Here is a 23,705-nt window from a genome sequence, read left to right as displayed (position 1 = left end):
GAGTATAGTCAGACAGCAGGCGCCTGGGGGTCTGGGGGTTCCTCCAGCAGGCTCGCCAGTCTGAGCTGAGGAAGGAATCCGATGGTAGGGCTGACCCATGCCCGGCCTTGTCTGGTCAGGAAAGACAAAATGTAGGGGGCGGGTAAGGACTGCATCAGACCACAAGGAAGGGGAGTTTTGTCTAGCAAATTGCATGTTAGCATCCTGACTGCAGAATGTGTGTGTGTGTTCATAACCTGGGGGTGAGGAGGCGGTAGTCCAAGAAGGAGGTCTCAGCTGAAGCTCCCATCCGTGCTAGGGACTCTGAGTTCTGTCCTGGTGTCACGCAACATGACGGGAAAGCGACAAGCTTGAACTCCTGAGCCGGGTCCAGCCCTACCCCACTCTGCCCCAGCCCTCAAAATAACCTTTTCTTGCACATTTTTGTTATCCCTTTGACTTATACCAAGAACAGAAAGAAGCAACCACTATGTAAAGATTGCTCCTGCATTTGTTTTAAACTTGGTATTGAAGATATTTCCTGTTTTATTCATTCTTCTTAGGATTTGATTCTAGGAAGAAAACTTTTTCAACTAAAGTAATGGTAGGTTTCCCTCTGTGGAGGTTACACACACACACACACACACACACACACACTTCATATATTTATATTTTATTTTATTTGCCTTGGCAGATGGAAGCTTATATCATTTTTCAATATGAATTACACATGCTCATTCAATAAAGTTTGGCAAATAGAGAAGAGTAGGGAAAAACAAAACAGCCAAAATTATCCCACCTAAAACAACCTCCCTATTTTAAGAGTATTTTTAGTCTTTTGTACTGTGCACAGGTTTGAAAAATAGAAGTGATCACATGCATGAATGACCGTGAATCCTGCTGTTTTTCACAGATAAAGTTACCGTTGAATCACATAGCTACCTTGACTCTCATGGCTGACGAATTTGGTCTCCCCCCTGTTTTCGGTATTCTATTTCTATTTCCATTTGAACCGTTGTATTATATTTGTGTCTTTTACTGTAAATCACCTCAAGTTCTCACTAAAAACTGGAAAGACTTGGTCTTCTCGGAGTGGGGGGCAGTGCCCCTTGATGGCAAGGTCACGGGTGCACAGCGGGGTCACAGGGCTGGGTGGTCCCTGCTGAGGCGCCCCCGGGCTCGGTCCTTCCCCCCATCACTGCCTTCACCCAGTCCACGTAGCTGAGCACTTTGGTGAAGAAGTCATAGCCCTGGCCACACCCGATGCCCCAGGACACGATGCCCGCGGCCACCCAGCGGCGGGCCCGGTCATCCCACACCACAAAGACGCTGCCACTGTCCCCCTGGCAGATGCTCTGCTGCTGCATCCTCTCCTCAACACAGAACATACTGTCGGAAAACACCTCGGTCCTCTGCTGCTTTCGGAGCCAGGCCTCGCAGGCCTTCCTGGGGGCCACGGGCAGCCTTGAGTGTTTCAGCGCATTGGCTAACCTGCCCTTCTCCACGCCAAAGCCGCTGACGTAGCCCCACTGGCCGCTGAGGTACTGGGTCTCGCTGTCGGGCAGACAGACCGGGAGGAGGTTGGGGCCCAGGCGGACGGGGCGCTGGAGCTCCAGGAGCGCGATGTCCGCGTTGAAGTTGCCGGGCTCGTGCTGACGGTAGTCCGGGTGCACGAAGACACGGCGGACGGGGTGGTTTCCCAGTTCCATCATCTCCTCTGCGTGTGTGTGGCCCAGGAACACGTCCACGCTCCGGTTCTTGCCCTGGAAGACGCAGTCCTTGGGGTGGAGGGTGTGCGCGGCGGTGAGCACCCAGCGGTCGTCCAGCAGGGCCCCGCCCCCGCGCCCGTGGATGCTGGTTAAGGCTTGCCAGGGGAAGCTGCCCGGCCCGGCTCCGGGAGAACCGGGGGCCTCCTGGTGCTGGGCGATGGGGGTGACCGGCCGTCCACACACTGGGAGAGGGGAGAGGGGAGGGTGGAAGTCAGCAGCTGCACTCATTAAACACCTATTTCTGGGAAGTGCTGTCCTGGAAGGGTGCATGAAGAGGGGTCAGAAGGAGCCTGCACTGAGGCAGACTCATAAGGGAAGGCCAGATGGAGGGACATGAGCAGTGAATCAATTCAGATGGTACTGGGGACCCATCCTGTGGGGACTCAGGACAGTGAGGTGAGGGGTTTGGGAAGCTGGCTCTGCCTGGCTCTCCCTCCTGCCTCCTCACCCATCTTCAAGCTGCTCCTTTAGACTTGGTGGGACCGTCCCTGGGAAAAAATCACGCAGCAAGTGGTGCCTCTGTTTCCTGTGGCATAGCCTAATTGATAACATCTCCCACCACTACCCACCCTCCAACCCACTCCCAAAGTACAATGAGCCTTCAGCTTTCTGTGGATCAGGAGTAAAACTCACTCAGACGGGGTAAGAAGGCAATGCTTGACTCAAAAAATAAAATAAAATAAAATAAAATATAAAAAAAAGGGGATTTAAAAACTGGTGGACTTTCTGGCACTGTGACATCTCAGTAGGGAGATATACTGGGGGCAAAGAGCCTCTCTGTATATCCTTAAAGCACACCAAATGAATACTTTCAACTTTTCTTGACACCCCTGGCCTTCCTCCTCCTTAACTTTAGCATCTGATTAACTTCCTTCATGTTTTAACTTTCTCAGATCTCTCTTGACAGTTGAAGAATAAGGGACGAGCTCACCACATCTCTCCTTTTCTGGGCTTCTTAGTTCCCCTTTCCCTTCTCGCCTTCTGCCTTTATCTCCCTTTCTATCCCAAGCCTTTCCTTTGGCCCTCTCCCTCCCTTGCCCACCCCTCCCTGTCCCCCCAGGGCCCAGCTGCAGGGGAGGCTGGTCTGGGGAGCGGCCATCAGGGCAGCGTTGGGAGGTCGAGACTCACCAGGCACACACTGAGGAACCTCTTCCCTATCCCGTGTGTCCTTCCAGGGGCCCTGCGCTGCACAGGGGAGAGTCCTGGAGGAGTGAGCTGAGGAAAGAGACGGGTTCAGAATTGGGAAAGTAGGTGCCTAGAGGGCTTCAGGCCTCTTGGGGTAGGAGTGAGGCATATAAGACAGGGCTCCCCAGCTGGTGGGGACTCACCTGCTGGCAAGGCCTGATAATACGGCTCTTGGCAGTGGTTCTGGGCCTTGGAGGGCTTGTCTCCAGGTGTCCTGATGGCCTCGGAGCCCCCGCTGGCCTGGCTGATGGGCTGACTGTTGTTCACAGCTATAGGAAAACAGCAGCCATCAGCACATGGACCAGACGAGCAAACTGGCAACCAGCAACCGGGGGGCTGATTCTGGATGGGCCCTATTTAGTTTGATTTGTACAGTGATTTTTTTTTTTTTCTTTTTTCTTTAACATTTGAACTATTTTGAAAGTAATTGTGCTAAGTAGGGTATGGGGAAACAGGCACTTCCATAAGAGGTTGGAGGGAGTGTAAATTAGCAAAACCTCTTTGGAAGGAAATTTAGCAATATCAAAATTAAAAATGCAAGCATATTTTGACCTAGCATATCCATTTCTAAGAATTCATCCTAAAGATATTCTTACACATATGCTCAAAGATGTATAATCAAGGATATCCACAGCAGAACAGTCAGTGGCAGCAAAATATCTATCAGTGGGAGATTGATTGAATACATCAATGAAAGGAAGATCATATTACATCAATCAAAGGCATATTACATGTCCATTAAAAAAGTATGAAGCAATTGTAAACATACTCTTATGGAATGATCTTTAAGATATATCACTGATTGAAAAATGCCAAGTTTAGAACTTTGGGGATAGAATGCAACACACATACAATATTTATTTGAATGGCATAAAATATCTTTGAGAGAATATCCAGGAAATGGAGAATGAGGTTGTTTCTGGAGAGGGATTAAAGATCAGAGATCAGAGGAAGACTTTCTTTTTACCATACTGTCTTTCCTTGGGAAATTTTTTTATCATATGCATGCACTATTTTTCAAAAAATTGGAGTCACTATTTGAAAATCTAGAACTTCGCTTAAAAATCTGGATTCGGGGCCTGTTTTGAAAAATTAGATGATCTGCTACCATTGGGCTTGCACATCTGCTTGGAAACAATCTGCTGGAGCTGAGCAGTGGCTGCCCCCTTTCATGGGGCTGCCCATCCAGCAGGTCAGGGCTGGGGTAGGGGCAGGGCTGGCCCAGGGGTCCCTGAGCCCCTGGCCCCAGCTGTCACTCAGGCTTCCTGAGGCAGATACCCAGGGACCCGGTGGGTGCCCTCCCTGTACCCCCAAGGGGGATGCTCACCCACAGCTTGGTAGAGGGCCAGGAAGCCCTTGTGGAGAGGGCCGGTCTTGTTCTTCGAGGAGGCATCTGTGCGGAAGGTCAGCTGCACCCTGCTCCCTGAGGACACAAACTCCCTCTGACCAGGGGTGCTGCCTAGCGAGGGTCCCTGCTGCCCACAGAACCGGCCCAGGGTGGTCCCACCATCTGTGATCTGAAGGAGGAAGGAAGGAGTGAGGGATGAGCAGGGGTGGGTGAATACTGCCTTACTGGGAGTCCCAGGGTCAGGTCCTGGGTGTGGACTCCAGCCCCTCTTGAAGGTCTGTACATGGCTGCGGCTCAGAAGCTGTACCCATGGAGGCTTCTTTATGGAGCTTCCTGTTCTACTATTGATTCTTCCAGACATGACCACATACCTAGAATATCTCATAGCTGACCATAATTATCTCATAAAGCCCACCACCTTGACCTTCTTTCAAAAAGCTCCTTGGGAACCCCATGGTTCCCCTAGTAGTCCCCTAGACTGTAAGCTCTAAGGAGGCAGGGACTATATCTGTTTTGCTCACCCCTGAGTCCCTGATGCTCAGCATGGTGTTGATAGCAAGCACAGTTTTGACTCAATGAATATAGACAGAAGTCTCTCCCAACCAGCTTCTCTTCTCTCCCTGTCATCACCACATACTTCTCTGAGTAACTTTCTATTGCTAGCACCTGTGGACAAGAAGATCCACCTGCAAAGACTGAGCCCCTGGGATTTCTGACCTTTCCCATTCTTCTTCTTTTAGGGGATCCCTCCTCTTACCCCATGAACTGTAAATGAAGCCCTCACAATGTGCAGGAATCTCAGGACACAAAAGTCATGGCGTATATGTACACTGGCCACTATGGCTTAACTTGGTAAGTTCTTAAAACAGGCTGTCTCTGTTTCACTCCCCTTCTAGTGCCTGGCTCTTGCTCGAATTCTTTCCCATAGATTACTCAACCCAAGGAAGGGGAATTTGGAAGGAGCTCCCCTAGCCTGTGCATCATGATTAATCTCTACTCTGGACACACAGCTCATTGCTTAGATCATTTTGTTTTTCTGACTTTGATCTTGATCTACATATCCTGGATTCTTGCTGGCTCTTCATTCCTTCTTTCTCCTCAAATAACAAATTCCTTTAAGACTCAATCTAGCCCATCTCACTGTGATTACATTAATTGGGTAAAAGTTGGCATGAAGAATATTTCTCCATCACCCCAAATGCCTTGCTCCAGCACATCCCAATGTAACTCCCCACATTTAAGAGGCTTCCCTCTGGAGGAAGAAGCATTTGCTATAGGAAACTGTCATTTACTGATCTATGTGGTTATAAACCCCTCCAGTTTTCTTTTTACCCTTCCTCATGAATTGTTATTTAAAAATCACTTAGGAGTCTCTCTAGCAAAGTGGAATGAACACAGGTCTGAGAACCATAAGATCCATGTTAAATTCCAGATTTTGCTCTGAATTCCCTGTGTGACACGGGGAGTTTCTTAATTGCCCCAAATCTCAGTTTCCCTTCTATAAAATGAGACCTCCCATGAAATGGTCTGGAGGTCTCTTGCAGCTAGGACAACATAACATTGTATGGCAGCTCTACAATACTCAACACTTGCTTATTGAAAATTCATTCTGTTGAGCATCATGCACAAATGGCAAACTTGGATTTCATTCCTTTTTTCATCTATTCCTTCAACAAACTTTTAATGCTGATGTACCAGGTGTGAGATACTGTGCTAAGATACTGACAAGGGAAAAAAGGATGGTGTTCTAGTTTGCTAATGCTGCCGGAATGCAAAACACCAGAGATGGACTGGCTTTTATAAAGGGGAGGTTATTTGGTTACACAGTTACAGTCTTAAGGCCATAAAGTGTCCAAGGTAACACATCAGCAATTGGGTACCTTTACTGGAGGATGTCCAACGGTGTCCAGGAAACCTCTGTTAGCTGGGAAGGCAAGTGGCTGGTGTCTGCTCCAAAGTTCTGGTTTCAAAATGGATTTCTCCAAGGATGTTCCTCTCTAGGCTGGAGTTCCTCAAAAATGTCACTCTTAGTTGGAATTGGGGTATTTGTCTTCTCTTAGCTTCTCTGGAGCAAGAGTCTGCTTTCAATGGCCATCTTTAAACTGTCTCTCATCTGCAGCTCCTGTGCTTTCTTCAAAGTGTCCCTCTTGGCTGTAGCTCCTCTTCAGGACATGTCACTCACAGCTGCACTAAGTTCCCTCTGCCCGTCAGCTCATTTATATGGCTCCACTGATAAAGGCCCACCCGGAATGGGTGGGGCCATGCCTCCATGGAAATATCTCATCAGTTATCACCTACAGTTGGGTGGGGCGCATTTCCATGCAAATCTAATCAGCACCAAAACATCTGCCCCACAAGACTGCATCAAAGAATATGGCTTTTTCTGGGGGACATAATACATTCAAACCAGCACAGATGGACTACATTGTGTTGAATTCTGCATTTGAGGTGTTGAATTCTGCATCTAAGGCAATAGATAGGAGTTTGAATGCTCTCAATGTCAAGGGAGGATCAGACTAGGATTGAAATTTTCCATGGCTAACAGGAACAGGGCTCATGGTAGGTGTTCAGCAGACATAGGCTGAATTGAATAGAGTTAAATCTGAAGCAATAAATGCTAGCATTTCTCACCTTGTCCACCTCAAAAACCACTAATATGACATGATATGAATAAAAAGGTTTACATAATTGAGGACAAAAAACTGAGAGGAGATGCCAGCAGATGAGAGATGTCAACAGGATTTTGGAAGTGGGACAGAGGTGGACAAGCAGCAACTGGAAACTGCCAGAAAGGAAGCGAGCAGGCTCTTGTCTCAGAGCCCTGGGAGGCCTCAGAAAGTGGAGGACCCAAGAAGCCCTGAGGATGAGGCTGAGGGCAGGGCTGACAGGAGGAGGATCCCCTGCCCACCCTGTGCATCATCCAGGTAGAGCCCTCTGACCCACCTAGCAGCAGCCCAGAGCTTGAACAAGAAACCCTGGACCTGGGGTCATCAGGCACACTTGATAGAGAGGGGGAAGGCCAGAACTGAAAATAGAGGGGTGTGCCGGTTTGAATGTATTATGTCCCCCAGGAAAAGCCATATTCTTTGATGCAAACTTGTGGGGCAGACATATTAGTGGGGATTAAGTTGGAACGTTTGGATTAGGATGTTTGCATGGAAATGTGCTCCACCCAACTGGAGGTGATAACTCTGATGAGCTATTTCCATGGAGGTGTGGCCCCACCCATTCAGGGTTGGCCTTGATCAGTGGAGCCATATAAATGAGCTGACGGGCAGAGGGAACTGAGTGCAGCTGTGAGTGACATTTTGACAAGGAGCTATAGCCAAGAGGGACACTTTGAAGAACACACTGGAACTGAGAGAGGAGCTTCAGCTTACAGAGACAGTTTGGAGACAGCCTTTGAGAGCAGACTTTTGCTTTGGAGAAGCTAAGAGAGGACAAACACCCCAAGAACAACTGAGAGTGAAATTTTTGAGGAGCTGAAGCCTAGAGAGGAACATCCTGGGAGAAAGCCATTTTGAAACCAGAAATCTGGAGCAGATGCCAGCCATGTGCCTTCCCAGCTAACAGAGGTTTTCCGGACACCATTGGCCATCCTCCAGTGTAGGTACCTGATTGTTGATGTCTTACCTTGGACACTTTATGGCCTTAAGACTGTAACTGTGTAACCAAATAAACCCCCTTTTATAAAAGCCAATCCATCTCTGGTGTTTTGCATCCCAGCAGCATTAGCAAACTAGAACAAGGGGTTAAGTGGAAGTTTACAGATCAAGCCTTGTGATGCAATGCCCCTGCCCCAGCCCCTTCCCTGCTTGTTTACTGGAATGCTGGCTACTCCAAGCAGGAAACTGGAGAATTTCTCTCTGGGGAAACTGGTTGTCCCCAAAGAAAAATACTTCCACATACTGACAACTGGGAGGCCCCCACTAGTGCATCTAGACCACTCTGTGGATAACTCTATTTTCAAGCCTATTATTTAACACATTTCAGTTATCCATGCAGAGCTTCCATTAGGGTTTTAGTGCTTCACTCTTAAGTGTGATTGGATAGCCAAGGATCATCAGACATTGCGGGGAAGTCTGTAACATGAAAAGCAGAGATACAAACAAAACAAACGGAAAAAGGAACTTGAATGAAGTAGAAATAAAACAGGGAACAGAAAGAACATTAAACAATAATCCAAATATAATTGATATCCACAGAGAGGAGTCGATATTGCCTTTATGAAACAAGAACAATATTATACAAAAAGCCACAGCTAGAAAATAAAAATAAGCCCTTAGGAATAAAAGAATATGTTGGTAGAGATGAAACATTAATTGAAAAACTGGGATTTAAAGATGAGGAAATTTCCCAGGAAGTAGAACAAAAAGACAAAGATGGATAATAGGACAGAACAGATAGCAAAGCTAGAGAATTGGTCCAGAACATGCAACAGCTGAATTATAGGAGTTCCAGAAAGAGAAAATAAAGAAAACAGATGTCTGGAAATTATTAAAGAAATCATAAAAGAAAAGTTCCCAGAATTGAAAGACTAGATTAAAAGAGCACTACACAATGAATGAAAACGACTCGAATCAAGGCATATCGAAATGAAAGGTCAGAATATTGAGAATAAGAGAAAAACTCCAGAAGTTCTAGAGAGGGAAAACCTAAGGATCAGGAATCATAATGGATCTGAGTTCTTAACAACACTAAAACTAGAAGACATGACATCAAAATTCTGAGAGAAAATGGCTTACAAGCTAGTTCGTTATAGCCAGAAAAACTATCCAACTGTGAGGGCAGACCTAAGACATTTAGGGGTATGTAAGATCCTCTAAAATTTACTCCCTTTCTGAAGAAGCTATTGGAGAATGTGCAAAAGAAGGGGGCAACCAAGAAAGAGACAGAGATGGGATTTGGGTGTAACATGGGAGAGGTAAAAGGAAAGCCCTAGAATGAGGGAGAAGGGAACTAACTTCTGGAATGTGTGAGGGCTTAGAGAGCAAAGAACTGGGACTGAAGAAGGGAATCTGAAGTCTTCAGGCAGGATGTCACCAATAACAAGGAGATCAACAGACCAGCTGTGCTTGAATATGTCAGGAGGAAATTTATACTCCAGGCTAAGAGTTTGGGGAGATTAGTTACAGAGAGAACTCAGCAAACTAACCATTGAAACAAAAGAAAAGAAAACAAGAACAAATGAACAAATCCTGGAAAAGAACTCCATGTAATTATTGGCCCCGGGGAAACCAAAAGTTGGAGAAGAAAGAAAACATAATTATCGTATACCACATGCTGAGCTGTGAATATTTTACAGCCATAAACAATGTAAACAACAGATATAGATTTAAATAAAAATGATCCTATAGATAAATTGGGAGGATGGGGGAGGGGAAATGGGGGTGGTGATGGGCTAAGAGAAAAAGCTAGTCCGCATCTTCTATAGTTGAACGTTAAGTGATATACGAAAAATGAAAAATAAAAAATAACAGAATAAGCACATTATTTTTAGATATGAAAGTGTATCCTAGTTGAAACAGCTACATGAGTTGTGAATGATTTTGTGAATGATTGTCCCCGGGGAGCTCAATCAGGGGTGGTTGGAAGTAGGCGGGGAACTGCTGTTTTTCATTACAAGCCTTGTAGAACTCTGATTTTTAAATGAGGTACATGTTTTTAAACCTTCTTATTCTGAATAAAGCCTTTGTCATAAGACGTCTTGCGATAGCTCCTCTAAGGCAAATGTGAATGGTTACCTAATCTTTGTTATTATTTATGCCCAGCTTCTTGACAGAACAGGTATCAACAAATACTCGATGATATAATTCTAAGGCCTGAAGGGTGAGTCCCTGCCTTTTACTCCAGAGTTGCAGGATTTGTGTGTCCCTTTGTAAGTCTCCTTTGCTCTCTGGCCCCAGGATGGTAGCTGTGGACAGACGCCGGTGGAGGGCTGGGCACGGGGGCAGGCCATCGCCTCCCAGTCCCACCTTGGGGCCAGGACCGAGCCACCTCCCTCTGCCCCTGGGAGGCTGCAGGCCCAGGGCTGCCTCCCCAGAGACCCTCCAGGACCCCGTCCCCAGCTCACTGTGACAGAGTCCCGCTCACAGTGCGGGGACGGCTCCAGGTCGAAGTCCTTGAAGAGGAGCTTCACTGCAAAGCCCTCTGGAGCCTCGATGTCAGCGGTGCATTCCTGGCCTTTGCCATACGGCTCCGGGTACTGGGGAGATGTCAGCTTCTGGGGTAGCTGCTGGGCCAAGAGGACACTGCCCTGTGTGGGGCAGACCTGGAGGGCCCCCCAGAGGAACAGCCACCACCTGTGAGAGGGCGAGGGGGAGATGAGCCACGCGGCGACAGCCTGGGGCCCGTGGACATGGAGGAGCGGGGCGGGCGAGGAGAGGCTTTATTGCCTCTTCCTTGCCTCAACTCTCTTCCCCTTCTACTCGGCCTGAGCTCCAGGTCTGCCAGTTTCCCTGAAGCTGCTCATCCAGAGGGGGGTGCTGCTTATCTTCTTCAGCAAATAACTCTCCTCCCATCCCCCTCCTGGGATTTGAGGGGCAATGGTGGTAAAAGTGAGGGACATTTAATATGTTAGTTTCCTTACTCAGACCTCTGCTCCTCCCCCTACAGGCAAACCCCAATTCCCCTTGGGGAGTGTGTGTGTGTGTGTGTCCCACGCCCCACTCTCCCGTCAGGGCCTCTCCAGGGGGCACACTCACATCATGCCTAGGCAGCTTGCGGGGTGGGGGCTTCTCCAGAGACAGTTCCCCTGCTCTGGGACTAGGCCAGGGCACGGGAGGTGGGGCTGGAGAAGGCCCAGGGGGGAGGAGGTGGAAGTTACTGGAAATGAGTTAAGTAATCCTGGGTTCCCTTTTTCTAATTCTCTGGGTTGGGCGCCACCTGCTGTCTGAATCGGGAAGATCCCACCCCCCACAACTTAGAAAACATCTCCAAAGTTGTGCTGGCCTGGCAGAGATCAGGGGTGGGGGGGCATGGACTGTTGACTCTTTTTCACCATTTAAAACTAATTTTTGCCATATGCACACATCACACATGGCAGGGTGGCTCCTCATGCACTCAGGCTTCCTTAGGCAGATACCCAGCAGGTGCCTCTCCCACTCAGTCTGCTCCTTTCGTTTATGTTACCTGCTTGTCTCCTGAAGAAACTGAAGATTGTGGCCTGTGAGCCTGAGCTTCTCCCTCCCTCTCCCTTTTCCCCAAGCAGCGGTGGGGGGGGGGGGCTCACTTAGGGAGCCTTTTGAATCCTGCTGTCAGCAACTGGAGGCTGCTTGTCCAGCAGGTCAGGGCTGGGGTAGGGGCAGGGGTGGCCCCGGTGTCCCTGAGCCCCCAGCTGTCACTCAGGCTTCCTTAGGCAGATACCCAGCAGGTGCCCTCCCTGCACCCCCAAGGGGGACGCTCACCCACAGCTTGGTAGAGGGCCAGGAAGCCCTTGTGGAGAGGGCCGGTCTTGTTCTCCGAGGAGGCATCTGTGCGGAAGGTCAGCTGCACCCTGCTCCCTGAGGACACAAACTCCCTCTGACCAGGGGTGCTGTCCAGTGGGGGTCCCTGCTGCCCACAGAACTGGCCCAGGGTAGTCCCACCATCTGTGATCTGAAGGAGGAAGGAAGGAGTGAGGGATGAGCAGGGGTGGGGCGAATTCTCCCTCACTGGGGGCCCCAGGGTCAGGTCCTGGGTGTGGGCTCCAGCCCTTCTAGAAGACTTGCACACAGCTGGGGCTCAGAATCCGTAACTCACTGTGGCTTCATCAGATAGTTCTACTGCCCTTTACTTCCCTGTTCTACTGAGCACGCAGGCCACCTCATGCCCTCTCTGGTGCTTCCTGGTCCACCTCTTCTTTCAAGAGGCTGTTAGGGAACCCTAGGGGCACTTCCAAACAGTCCACTAGGCCAGACAATGCACTCCAGGGAGGCAGAGATGACGGCTACTTTGCTCACCGTCACTGATGCGTAGTGCAGTGCCACGTCCACGTATGAGACCATGAGACATGTGTAGTTGAATTTTGAATATATGGGTAGAAATATTCTTTAGCTATCTCCTTCCCTTCTTACCTCCTCCCCTAAATAAATATTAAAATTGAATATTTACTTTAATAGCAATGAAAATCTCCTTCCTGGCTCTCTCTGAGTTACCCCCATCCCAAGTGACCTGGTCCCCACTCAAGGTCCACTCCTCTGGGGTCCTCTCCTCCCTCCTTCCTCAGCCCAAGGAAGAGCTTGGGAGGCAGTAAGAGCACAGTGCTCAGGTCCCAGTGGCATGTTCTTCCCCCTCTCCTTACCCTTCCCTTCCCTGTCCCATAGCTACATTCCTTTCCTTTTCCCCAGATCTTTCCTTTCTTGCTCTGCTCTTCTTCCTCCACCCAAGCTTTAGCTTTGTATGTTTCCTATCCTTTAAGCATTGTATCGCTCCATCTTCCTGGGGAGCCTCTGACCTCAGTAGGCAGCTTCTTATTGGGCTTGGGAATTTTTATTCCCTCCAAAATCTTAGGGGTGCAATGGAGGTGGGACACCTAAATATCCCAGACACTGTGTTTTCATGGTCAGAGCACTTGTCCTCTTTATGGTCACCCCCAGTATGGTAGATTTAATCAAGCTCCCCACAAAAGGCATGTTCAGGTCCCAACCCCTGGTCCTGTGGGTGTGGATCCATTGTAAAGAGGACCTTCTGAAGATGTTATTTTTAGTTTAGGTGTGGCCCAAGAGAATGAGGTTGGGCTTTAATCCTCTTACCGGAGGATTTATGAAGACAAAGCCACGTGGAGGAGAAGCTGGAAGTCAGCAGAACCTGGAAGAGAAAGGAGAGGATGTTGCCATGTGATGGGAAAGCCAAGGAACCCAAGGATTGCCGGCAGCCAGAACACTACTGACGCAGGGAGGAAGCAAGCCCTCTAGCCTCCGAAACCGTGAGCCAATAGATTCCTGTGGTTAAGCCAACCCATGTGTGGTATTTGCAATAGCAGCCAGGAAACTATACACCCAGGGAAGGGATGGTACAGGCCATGGACAAATTATAAATCTCCCCTGAGCTAATTGAACTCAGGGTCTTACCACTTCCTCCCCTTTCCTTTTCCAGCCTTTCCCACCTGGCTTGCTTCTATCATTCTGGAAGCTCACAGGGCAGTGATTCCTCCTGTTCATTTAAATAATCAGACTCTCAAATACTTGGATCAAAAAAAATAATTGAACAAGGTAATAGGATTTTTACCTTTATGCTTGAAAGGAAGAGAAGAGAATACCAAAGATATTCTCCTGGTCTACCAATCAAACAACAAATGCACAAGCATTTCTACTTTCTGGAAACTGAAGAGATTAATTTAAATACCAGTTTTCAGAGCCATAAGTTATCAATAACCAAATAGAGTTGCAGATTTTTGGGGTTTATTGACTATATTTCACTGGGCATATAGTAATAATTCCTGAAGTCTGAGTGTCTTAAAAAATTCGTCTCTATCAATTATACTTCCAAGGATGATAGAAACATAACACAGAACAGGATTGTACATTTTCACACCAGTGAGATTGAGTGTTTTCAAGTCACTACTTTATCAGAATCAGTGTTGTGAAGCAGAATCCTGTCTGATTCTGCAAATGTAGGATAAGAGGGAGCAAGCATCTTCTTATCTTTTGAGAGTTCTTTCATTAGCATTTGTGGGGCTTGATTTTGAAAACCGAGCACCAGAATTTTATTAGAGAGCATTCAGCAGGGAAAATAAGCTGATCTGAGAAGGTTAAAGTGAACAAAAGAGAACATTAACACATGAGATATGGGACACACAATGTTTTTCACCTCCAGTTGGGACACAAGTCCCTTCATTCTAGGGCGAATGAGAGGGTTTGGCCCACGGTAGGGAACAGAGCTGTGGCTGGGGAAATGTCTGCATCAGCGGGAGATACAGGAAGTTACTGGAAATGTAGAAATTTTCAGCATGTTCTGTTTGAAAACTCTAGTGTAGACACCACCTGCTGACTCAGGGAGAGCTGAAATATTGGAGATGGTGTTTACCCAGGTTGGTGCTTGATCTGCTATGACCAGGTAGACCAGATAGACCAGATAGGCGTCTTACCCACTGACTTAGAGGAGAAGCTGAAGGAAAGTTCTATGAGGGCCATGCTGGCTGTCTATGCTTTTAACATCTTTATTTCAAAGACTCCTTGCATCTCCTTGTGTCTCTGGTTCTCTACCAATCTCTCTCTTGTTTCTGGTCATCTCTAGCTCTGTTCTTTGGCTCTTGGCTGTGTGCTTGCTGGGGAGAGGAAGGATGGCCATGTGGAGGCAGCAAGAAATGAGGCGGTAAGACAGAGGACCCTGGGTGAAGGTGAGCCAAGAGGCATGATGCTTCCATCTCAGCTCCTGGGCTTCACAGTTCTACCTTGTAGAGTAATCTGCCCTGTGTCAGAAATCTGGCGTTATACAGCCAATGCCTGTCTTCTCTTTGGATGTCAGAGCCGTAAGGTGGCTGACTATGGGCCACTTCTGCCCATGGGGAGGGAAGCCTGATGGCCCCTGGAAGTCCAGGTTGGGCCATTTCTTGCCAGTTGTAGCAGGGGGAGGAGGGCAAGTGGAGCCTAGGAGAGGAGGCATCCCCAGACACCTGCAAGTGAAAAGCCCAGGATGTGCAGGTGAAAAGGCCCATGAATATAAGGGCTGCAGCAGGAGCCCCCAGGTGTCTGCCCTGAGAGGCAGAGGCACTGGAACAGCCACCGGATGCCTCGCCACAGCTCCTCCTTTACAGTACACCAACCTGACCAACCTAGAAGCCCTGACATTACCAGATGGCTTCTGTATTTATTCTCACCCAACCTGACTCACTTTATTTGAAGACATTCCTAGAAGCATGAGTGCTCCTACCCCTCCATCACTGTCTTCATCTTCCCAAGTGACTCTGACAGGTCTAGCCAGAATGTTAGTGCCTTACCCACAAGGGTCACTAACTTTCCCTTCCCTTGTAGCTTTGATGGATTAACTTTCCCAAATCTTCCAGAACACTCTTTGGTCTCAGACCCAAAAAGGGCACTTTCTGGATTCTGGATTTTGGTTTTCCAGGCTAAAAGTTTCAGGCTTCCTGGCTGCAAGGGGATGGCAGGAGGGTGAGGATCAGGACAGATGCAATTTCCTGGGTACAACCTTGGGGTCAAGTCCACCTTGTCTGCCACACCCCACCAGCAAGTGCACCTGGGGATTCTCTCCCACATCTACCCTTTGAGGAGCTGGACCCTCTCGCTGGCATTTCTCCCCTCGCCCTTGCCTTCTCTGGCATCTCTTTGGGTCACATGGAACACCTGGACAGCCAGGGCTGAATCCCCAGGGGTGGACAGTGGCACCGACCCCATGATGCATCTACTGGGAAGGAGCCAGCTAGGACTCAGACCAGGGCTGGGTCCTGGGAAGTGGTTCACCCCTGTCTCCTTTTCAGAGATTTGCCTCATTGTCTTCAAAAGCCTGCTATGGACAGGAGTGGATTCCATTCCTAAGAAGGGTAGGTTCTGCAGTCCCAGGGCTAGTCCATCCTGGAGATGCTGTGGTGGAGAGAAAGAGGGAGGCCTTTAAAGAAAACTCCAGGGTGGGTAGGGTGACCAACTGTCCCATTTTGCCTGGGAATGAAGGATTTCCTGGGATGTGGCACTTCCAGTTTTAAAACTGGGGATGCCCTGGGTGAGCCAGGACATTTGGTCACCCTAAATGGACCGGGAGCTAAAGTGCTGGGTGGAGGCTGGATGGGAAAGAAGGGCAGGGAGCCAAGAGGGTGAAGAGGCAGTGACCAGGCCTGCAGCTGGTGACTGGAGCAGAACAGTCGTGGGTATGGCCCTGGTTTTGGGGAACCCAACCCTTGGAATGTGAGGGTCTGCCCTGGCCCTACCTAGATGGTGTGGCTGCAATGGGTGCTGGTGTCGGGGGAAGGAAGCCTCCGGAGAAGGAGCCCGAGGCTCTGTGAACAGTTGGTCAACGCAGGCAGGCCCCTGTGCGGCAGGGGCTGGGCCGCTGTGCCCCTGTCCTGCTTTCAGCACCACCTGTCCTGTATTGGGGCCTTCTTTCTAGCTGGCTATTTTTTTTTTTTAATTCTTTTTAATTTGTATTTTGAAATAAATTCAAACTTACAGTAACAGTTGCAAAAATAATACAAACCCCATACACAGAACTCTAGCATACCCCAACCCCCTTCCACTGATACCCCGATCTACCAACTTCAATATTTTGTCACTTTACTATTTCTTTCTTTCCCTCCCTCCCTCCCTATCATCCATCATCTATTGCTCTGTCTTCTGAACATAGAGAGCAAGTTGCACACATCCTTGAACAAACAATATAATTCACATATACATTTCCCATGAACAAGAATATTCATTTATGTAATCGCATTAAGTGTAGCTAAGAAGTTCAAGAAATTTAACATTGATATAAAGCTTACATTCTATATTTCATTTTTTTCTTATGTCCCAGTTGTGTCCTTTTGAGCCTTTTCTCCTCTATTCTTAGATCTCATCCAGGATCATCTATGGCATTTAATTGCCATTATTTAGACTGTCTTTTTTTTCAATTGTGGAAACATATACAGCATAAATCTTCCCATTCCAACCCCTTCCAAGCATTCCATTTAGTGGGATTAATCACATTCACAATGTTGCAATGTCTGGCTGGCTATTGCTCTGCAGCCTGTAGCCTTCACAGCAGGAGCAGAAGCAGCCACCCTGGTAATTTAGGCACAGATGCAGACATAGGAGCTCTTCAGGGCCACACTTGCTCATATCTGGCAATGGGGAGATGTGGAGGGTATGGAGTTAATGCCTTGGGTTCTGGAGACTGGAGTAAGGAAGTGGGTCTAGGGGGAGAACTAGCACCTTCTTCTTAATTAATAGCACAGGAGATCCAAGGAGCAGCTTTGGGGTATAGCCCTGAGACTCTGAAACTCCTCCTTGAGTTCTGGGCTCCTCAGATGTGTAGTTCTCTTACTGTATGATGCTGACTTCAGAACCAGATTGTAAGCTACCTGAATGTCTCAGAAATTTCTGCCCCTACCCCCCACCGTCCTGCCTCAATGAATATTGATGGCTAAGAAAAAAAAAAAAAAAAAAAAGAAACATGTGGAGTGTTTTGCAGTTTACAATTTTTTTTTCCAGACGCATGTTATCTGCTTCCAGGTACTGTAGGAGTCAGCACCTATCTGTCTCACCCTCCCACAGCTAACAACTATAAAGTCTGGATAAAAAAGCAAAAACTGAAGGTTTGGGAGACTGAACAAAAACAGGTAGCTATGGCAGGAGAGTTAACATTTAAATGAAGGGAATTACCTAGTGTGAGTTTCTTGCCTTTTTTTTTTTTTTTTTTTTTTATATATGTTTTTAGCTTGAAGGAAGCCTGAATTAAACACAACATGAAATGCCTGGAACTCAAATGAAATCCGAGGTCTTACTGGCTTACAGAACCAGAAGACAGAGTTGGGCAATCCTGGAAAGGGGTAACACAGAATTCCCCATGTAAACTCTTTCCAAATTTCTGAATGATCCCCAAACAATGCATGCATGGGGCAGACTCCAAGCAGCTTAGCTAAGACCAAAGTTAGATTTGAGTTGCAAGTTAAAAAAAAAATCAATACTCTTTGGAGGAAAATTGCAGAATCCATCATGTTTATAATGTATCAATTATAATATCCAGGATACAGTAAAAGTCACTCAAAATATGAAGAAAGATGAAAATACAATCAAGAGAAAGACAAGCAACAAAGACTACCCTAAAATGGCCCAGGCATTAGAGTCAGCATAAAAGGATTTAAAAGCAGTTGTTATGACCACAGACATAGGGGACTGGTGGTTTGATGGGTTGAGCCCTCTACTACAGGTTTTACCCTTGGGAAGACGGTTGCTGCAAAGGAGAGGCTAGGCCTCCCTATGGTTGTGCCTAAGAGCCTCCTCCCGAATGCCTCTTTGTTGCTCAGATGTGGCCCTCTCTCTCTGGCTAAGCCAACTTGAAAGGTGAAATCACTGCCCTCCCCCCTACGTGGGATCAGACACCCAGGGGAGTGAATCTCCCTGGCAACGTGGAATACGACTCCCGGGGAGGAATGTAGACCTGGCATCGTGGGACGGAGAACATCTTCTTGACCAAAAGGGGGATGTGAAAGGAAATGAAATAAGCTTCAGTGGCAGAGAGATTCCAAAAGGAGCCGAGAGGTCACTCTGGTGGGCATTCTTATGCACACTTTAGACAACCCTTTTTAGGTTCTAAAGAATTGGGGTAGCTGGTGGTGGATACCTGAAACTATCAAACTACAACCCAGAACCCATGAATCTCGAAGACAGTTGTATAAAAATGTAGCTTATGAGGGGTGACAATGGGATTGGGAAAGCCATAAGGACCACGCTCCACTTTGTCTAGTTTATGGATGGATGAGTAGAAAAATAGGGGAAGGAAACAAACAGACAAAGGTACCCAGTGTTCTTTTTTACTTCAATTGCTCTTTTTCACTCTAATTATTATTCTTGTTATTTTTGTGTGTGTGCTAATGAAGGTGCCAGGGATTGATTTGGGTGATGAATGTACCACTATGTAATGGTACTGTAAACAATCGAAAGTACAATTTGTTTTGTATGACTGCGTGGTATGTGAATATATCTCAATAAAATGAAGATTAAAAAAAAAAGATAAAAAAAAAATAAAAGCAGTTGTTATAATCATCCTCAAGGATGTAAAAGCCTCAAGGATGTAAAGAAAAAATTCTCATAATGCATAAAAAAGATAGAAAATATTGACAGAGAAACAGAAACTGTAACAAAGAACCAAATATACATTCTAGAACTAAAAGATATAATATATGAAATAAAAATTCACTGAATGGGCTTAACAGCAGAATGGAGATGAAAAAGAAAGAGTTAGTGAATTTGAAAATAATTTAATAGAAATTATCCAATCTGAAGAAGAGAGAAAAAAATTGGAAAAAATGAGCAAAAACTTGGGGACCCGTGGGGCAATATCACAACCTTTAATATATGTGTTCTTGGAGTCCCAGAAGGAAAGGGAAGAGAGAATGAAACAGGAAAAATATTTAAAGAAATAATTGCTGAAAATTTCCCAACTTTGGTGAAAGACACAAATGTTCTGATTCAAGAAGCTCAGTAAACTCAAAACAGAATTAAAAATAAAAAATAAGAAAGCACATCTATTTTGGATGATAAAGTTTTGGTAATGGATAGTGGTGATGGTAGCAAACACTGAAAAAACTAATTAATGTCACTGAATTGTACACTTAAAAATGGTTAAAGTGGCAAATAAAATAAAAAGAAGAAAAAGAAAAAAATCACACCTTGGCACATTATAGCCAATCTTCTAAAAACCAAAGATAATGAGAAAATCTTGAATGCAGCCAGAGAAAAAGGACACACTGCATATGGAAACATTTTGAATGTCACTGTTTTCTCATAAAAAACAATGCAGGTCTATGGGAAATGTTATGTTGTATATATGTTACCACAGTAAAAATTAGCAAAACAAAACAGTGCAGGGCAGCAGATGGTGGGACAACAAGCACTGAAGGAAAAAAAATGAAGATATAAAATGATTTTCAGATAAAAGAAAACTAAGAGGATTTGTTTTCAGTAGACTTGCACTACGACAAATGGTAGCAGAAGCTCTTCAGGCTGAAGGGAAGTGAAACCAATGGAAGAATGGCATAAAGGGAAATGGCAAATTTGCAGGTAAATATAAAATACATTTTTTCTTTTAAATTTCTTTAAAATACATAAAACTCTTTAAAGTAAAATTTATAACGTTGTATTGTATTGTTACATACATAGATGCAACATATAAGAAAACCATAATATCATAAAGATGAGGGAGTGTTTAGTGCACTTGTTTGGCTACAAGATTCCTTCATTCTATATGAAGGGGTACAGTATGAACCCTAAGAAGACTGGCAAGTTAAGGATGTATGCTGTAATTTCTAGAGCAGCAGTCGGATCACCCTGGGGTTCCCTGAGATCCCTTCAGGGGGTCTGTGAGATCAAAATTATTTCCATAATATTACTAATGTTATTTGCTTTCTTTGCTGTCATTCTCTCCTGAGTGTACAGTGGTGTCTTCCCGAGGCTACATGGCATGTGATGACACCATCCCTGATGGCTAATGGAAGGTGTGCATGTGCATCCTTGTGCTTTAAAATGTTCTCAGTTTTAATTTCTAACAGAGTGAATATTAATAGATATAACCCACATAAACAAAAGCCCTTTGGGGGCTCTCAATAGTGTTTAAGAGTAAGCAACCACTTGAAAAATAAGGCAAAAAGAGGTAGCTAAAAGGTGGATATGTAAGTTAAAATGGGATTCTGAATGCTAAAGAGATTTAATTTGGGGGGCTTATTTCTATTGGGGTGATCAACCATCTGGTTTTGTCTGGGACTGAAGGGTTTCCCAGGAGGTGGAATTTTCAGCACTAAAACTGGGACAGTTCAAGGCCAAATGATGGTTTGTCATCTATTTCCTAACGTTCAATCATTTACTATTCCCTTTCTCTTACCCAATGTGACCCCCCCTCCAAAGGGCAAAATCCACATCTTCTCTATGTTTAGGCTCCCAAACAGAGGTAAGAGGCCTGAGATCCCTGGCATGCTAAGTAAAGGAAGCAAGCGACAAAACTATAAGCATATTTTATCCACAAATATAGAAAACATCCATGAGAAAAATCCAAAATAATTGTATTAGAATATAGAGCTTACAGATGATTTTAAAAATGTTTCTTTATTTAGTAAAAATTCTATAATGTTATTTAATCACTATAATAGTTTAAAAATATATTTGCTATTATAATGGTGACCAGATGGTACTTTCCAAGTCAGACAAGATTAGAAGGATGAAATCTTCACAAACGATGTTGGACCCTGGCTCTGGAGGCATCTTTAATGAATGTCTTAATGAAGAAAAGCATTTTGTCCTAGGATTTAAAAATGTAGGCCAGGCATGGATCCTTTCAACCATGGGGAGCAGTATATGAACACGGACAGGGAGCTCCAATTACCAGGGATAAATGTGGGTTTATGTTGAAAGATAAACTGATATCTCATTGCCTCAACTCTCCCCTTACCTCCAGTGCCAAGGGGACTCACTGCCACCTTCTAAGCCTGCTTCTAAGCCCGTGCACCCATTGAAATTTGTTTCACATTCACTGAGAAGGAAAAAAAGCAGAGGCAGGAGGAGAGGATAGTCTTTAAAGTTGCAGGAGGGAGGGAAAGAAGAAGTGCATGGGGTGTGAGTTCAGGGAGTGCACAAACAAACTTAGGGAGTTTGGCTTTTATTAGGTTTTATTTTTGACATTCCTGTTGGTGCTGCCACCTGCCGGCCTGCCTGGGGAAGGGCCCAGCAGAGGCAACGTCTGGGTTTGCAGCAGCCAGGGAGGACTTTAATGCAGCCCTCAGCAGACTCCAGCATTTAGAAAGGAAGGAGCTTGCCCTCTCCTGGAATCCAGACAGCCATGGGAGACCACGGGCTGAGGGGGCTGGGGCAGCAGGGACTATCACCTCCCACAGTTCCCCTGCCTCATCTTTAGCCTCCTTGCCCTGGGCCAGGACCCACTGGGGCATCTATGCCCAGCATCAGGTAATGTCAGGTGACATCAGGTGATGTTAGGAGAGAGGTGGAGAGCAGCTGGGGGCTGAGGAGCACTGAATCAGCTGGGCTGGGTCCTGGACTTCTTCTGTCCTTAAAGGCTAGTAGAGATGTGGACAGACTAGGGATGTAAGGTATAAGGGTGAGCCTGGCACGGCTTGGGTCTTTCCCACCTGCTCCCACACCCCCAAGTCATCTTAAGCTAGCAAGGTGAGGCCTTGACTTCTATGGGTCAAGACATCTAGGCAGGGGCTGACTCAACCCCAAAGGAGTGCCAGCCACCTGTCCTACCCTTTAAGCCCACACTCCCTACTCTGCCTGCTCTGTCTAAAGTGTCAGTGGACCATGCCCCTCCCCAGTTATACCTTGCAATGGCGGCCTCCTGTGAGCCACAAGATGAAGCCCAAGCTGCTTGTCTGTCACGGCATGTTCTTCATTCATAATTGGGGTCTTGCTTGCCTTTCTGGCCTCACCCCGTACTGTACCCCCTTGTGTTCCAGCCACGCTCATGCTCTTACTATTTTCCAAACATGACTTGTTTCTGCATGGGTGATGCCCTGGCCGATTCCATATTCTTTAGTCTTTGAGACCAAAAGACAGAGTTACACAGTGGCTAAAGGTCTGAGCTCTCATGCCAGATTCACCAGGTGGAAGTCCAGGAACTGCCACTGTGACCATGGCCAGCTTATATGACTCCTTTGTGCCTCCAAACAGCCTCATCTGTAGAACAAGGATGAGAAAGATAGTCCCTATTCCCTAAGGTTTTTGTGAGGATTAAATGGGTTAATAGTCAAAATTGCTTAGTAGGGTACCCGGCATTTGGTAGGCACTGAATAAAGAGCATCACTTTCTTAGGGAGGCAGAATAACACAATGGCCAGTGGTTCTCCACCTGGGGTGAACTGACTCCTGGAGGGCAAACTGGCAATGTCTGTAGGCACTTTGGGTTGTTACCACTGGGGGGAAGCTACTGGTATCTAGAGAGTAGAGGCCAGGGTCGCTGCTAAACATCCCATGATGCACAGAACTGCTTCCCACAACAAAGAATTATCTGGGACAAAATGCCGAGAGCGCTGAGGTTGAGAAACCCTGTGTTAGATCGTTGGGCTCCCCTAGAGCCAATCTGTTTGAGTTCACATCCCAGCTCTGCCTTTTATTTGATATATTAAGTTACTTAAACCTCCAGTTTCTTAGTTTACTTATCTGTAAAATGGGGATCATAATATGTCATAGAGATCTTGAGAGGAGTAGATGAGTTACTATGTGCAAAGTTCATTAGAACAGTGCCTGGCATATAGAATTCACCTGATGGATGCCAGCCATTGTTATCACTTCTCTCCTCATGTATCTCTTCCTCCAGGAAGCCCTCCTTGACTCAGGGTTAGTGTACTTTCCCTGGACCTATCTGCATTCCAGCACTTATCTTGCTCTATGACAACTGCCTGTTCAATTGTCTGTCTTTCTTAGACTGTGAGCTCCTCGGAGGGACTTTGTCCTGCAGGTTCCAGGATCGCCAGGACTGAGTGCAGTGTCTGGCCTGTGGTGTCTGAGGGATGCGTTCATAGGGTGGGGCAGGAGGGAGAGTAGGCTCTAGGTATTGGCGTTTTCATGGAAGATGCTAAGGGGAAAGACAAGCATGTGGTGGACAAGCGTGTCCAGGAGCTGGAGTTGCCCATGAAAGCAGCTGATCTAAGGAGGGCGCCTGAGGATCCTTCCTGTTATTCTGAGCCAGAGGGTGGAGGAGTGAGGGTCACCCTGAGCGTGCCCTGCTCCATTTACTGTTCTCTGGTGAGAGTGCTGGCCACTGCCACACAGCCTTCATCCCGCTGTTGGG

General features: G+C 46.6%; 1 protein-coding gene across 1 annotated transcript; it reads right to left on the bottom strand.

The window, feature by feature from the left end:
• Positions 1-640: 640 nt before the first annotated feature.
• On the bottom strand, positions 641-11,109 carry C1RL (complement C1r subcomponent like). Its single transcript, XM_037846098.1, has 6 exons — positions 10,986-11,109; positions 10,355-10,583; positions 4,261-4,450; positions 3,077-3,202; positions 2,877-2,963; positions 641-1,930 (listed from the first exon to the last, which is right to left on the bottom strand). Exons 1-6 carry the CDS (start codon positions 10,988-10,990, stop codon positions 1,101-1,103), a joined length of 1,467 nt encoding a protein of 488 aa, XP_037702026.1. The 5' UTR covers positions 10,991-11,109; the 3' UTR covers positions 641-1,100.
• Between the last annotated feature and the right edge of the window lie 12,596 nt (positions 11,110-23,705).

Source organism: Choloepus didactylus, chromosome 8 (genome assembly GCF_015220235.1).
Source record: "Choloepus didactylus isolate mChoDid1 chromosome 8, mChoDid1.pri, whole genome shotgun sequence".
NCBI lineage: Eukaryota > Metazoa > Chordata > Mammalia > Pilosa > Megalonychidae > Choloepus > Choloepus didactylus.
This window is presented reverse-complemented; position numbering and strand designations above follow the sequence as displayed.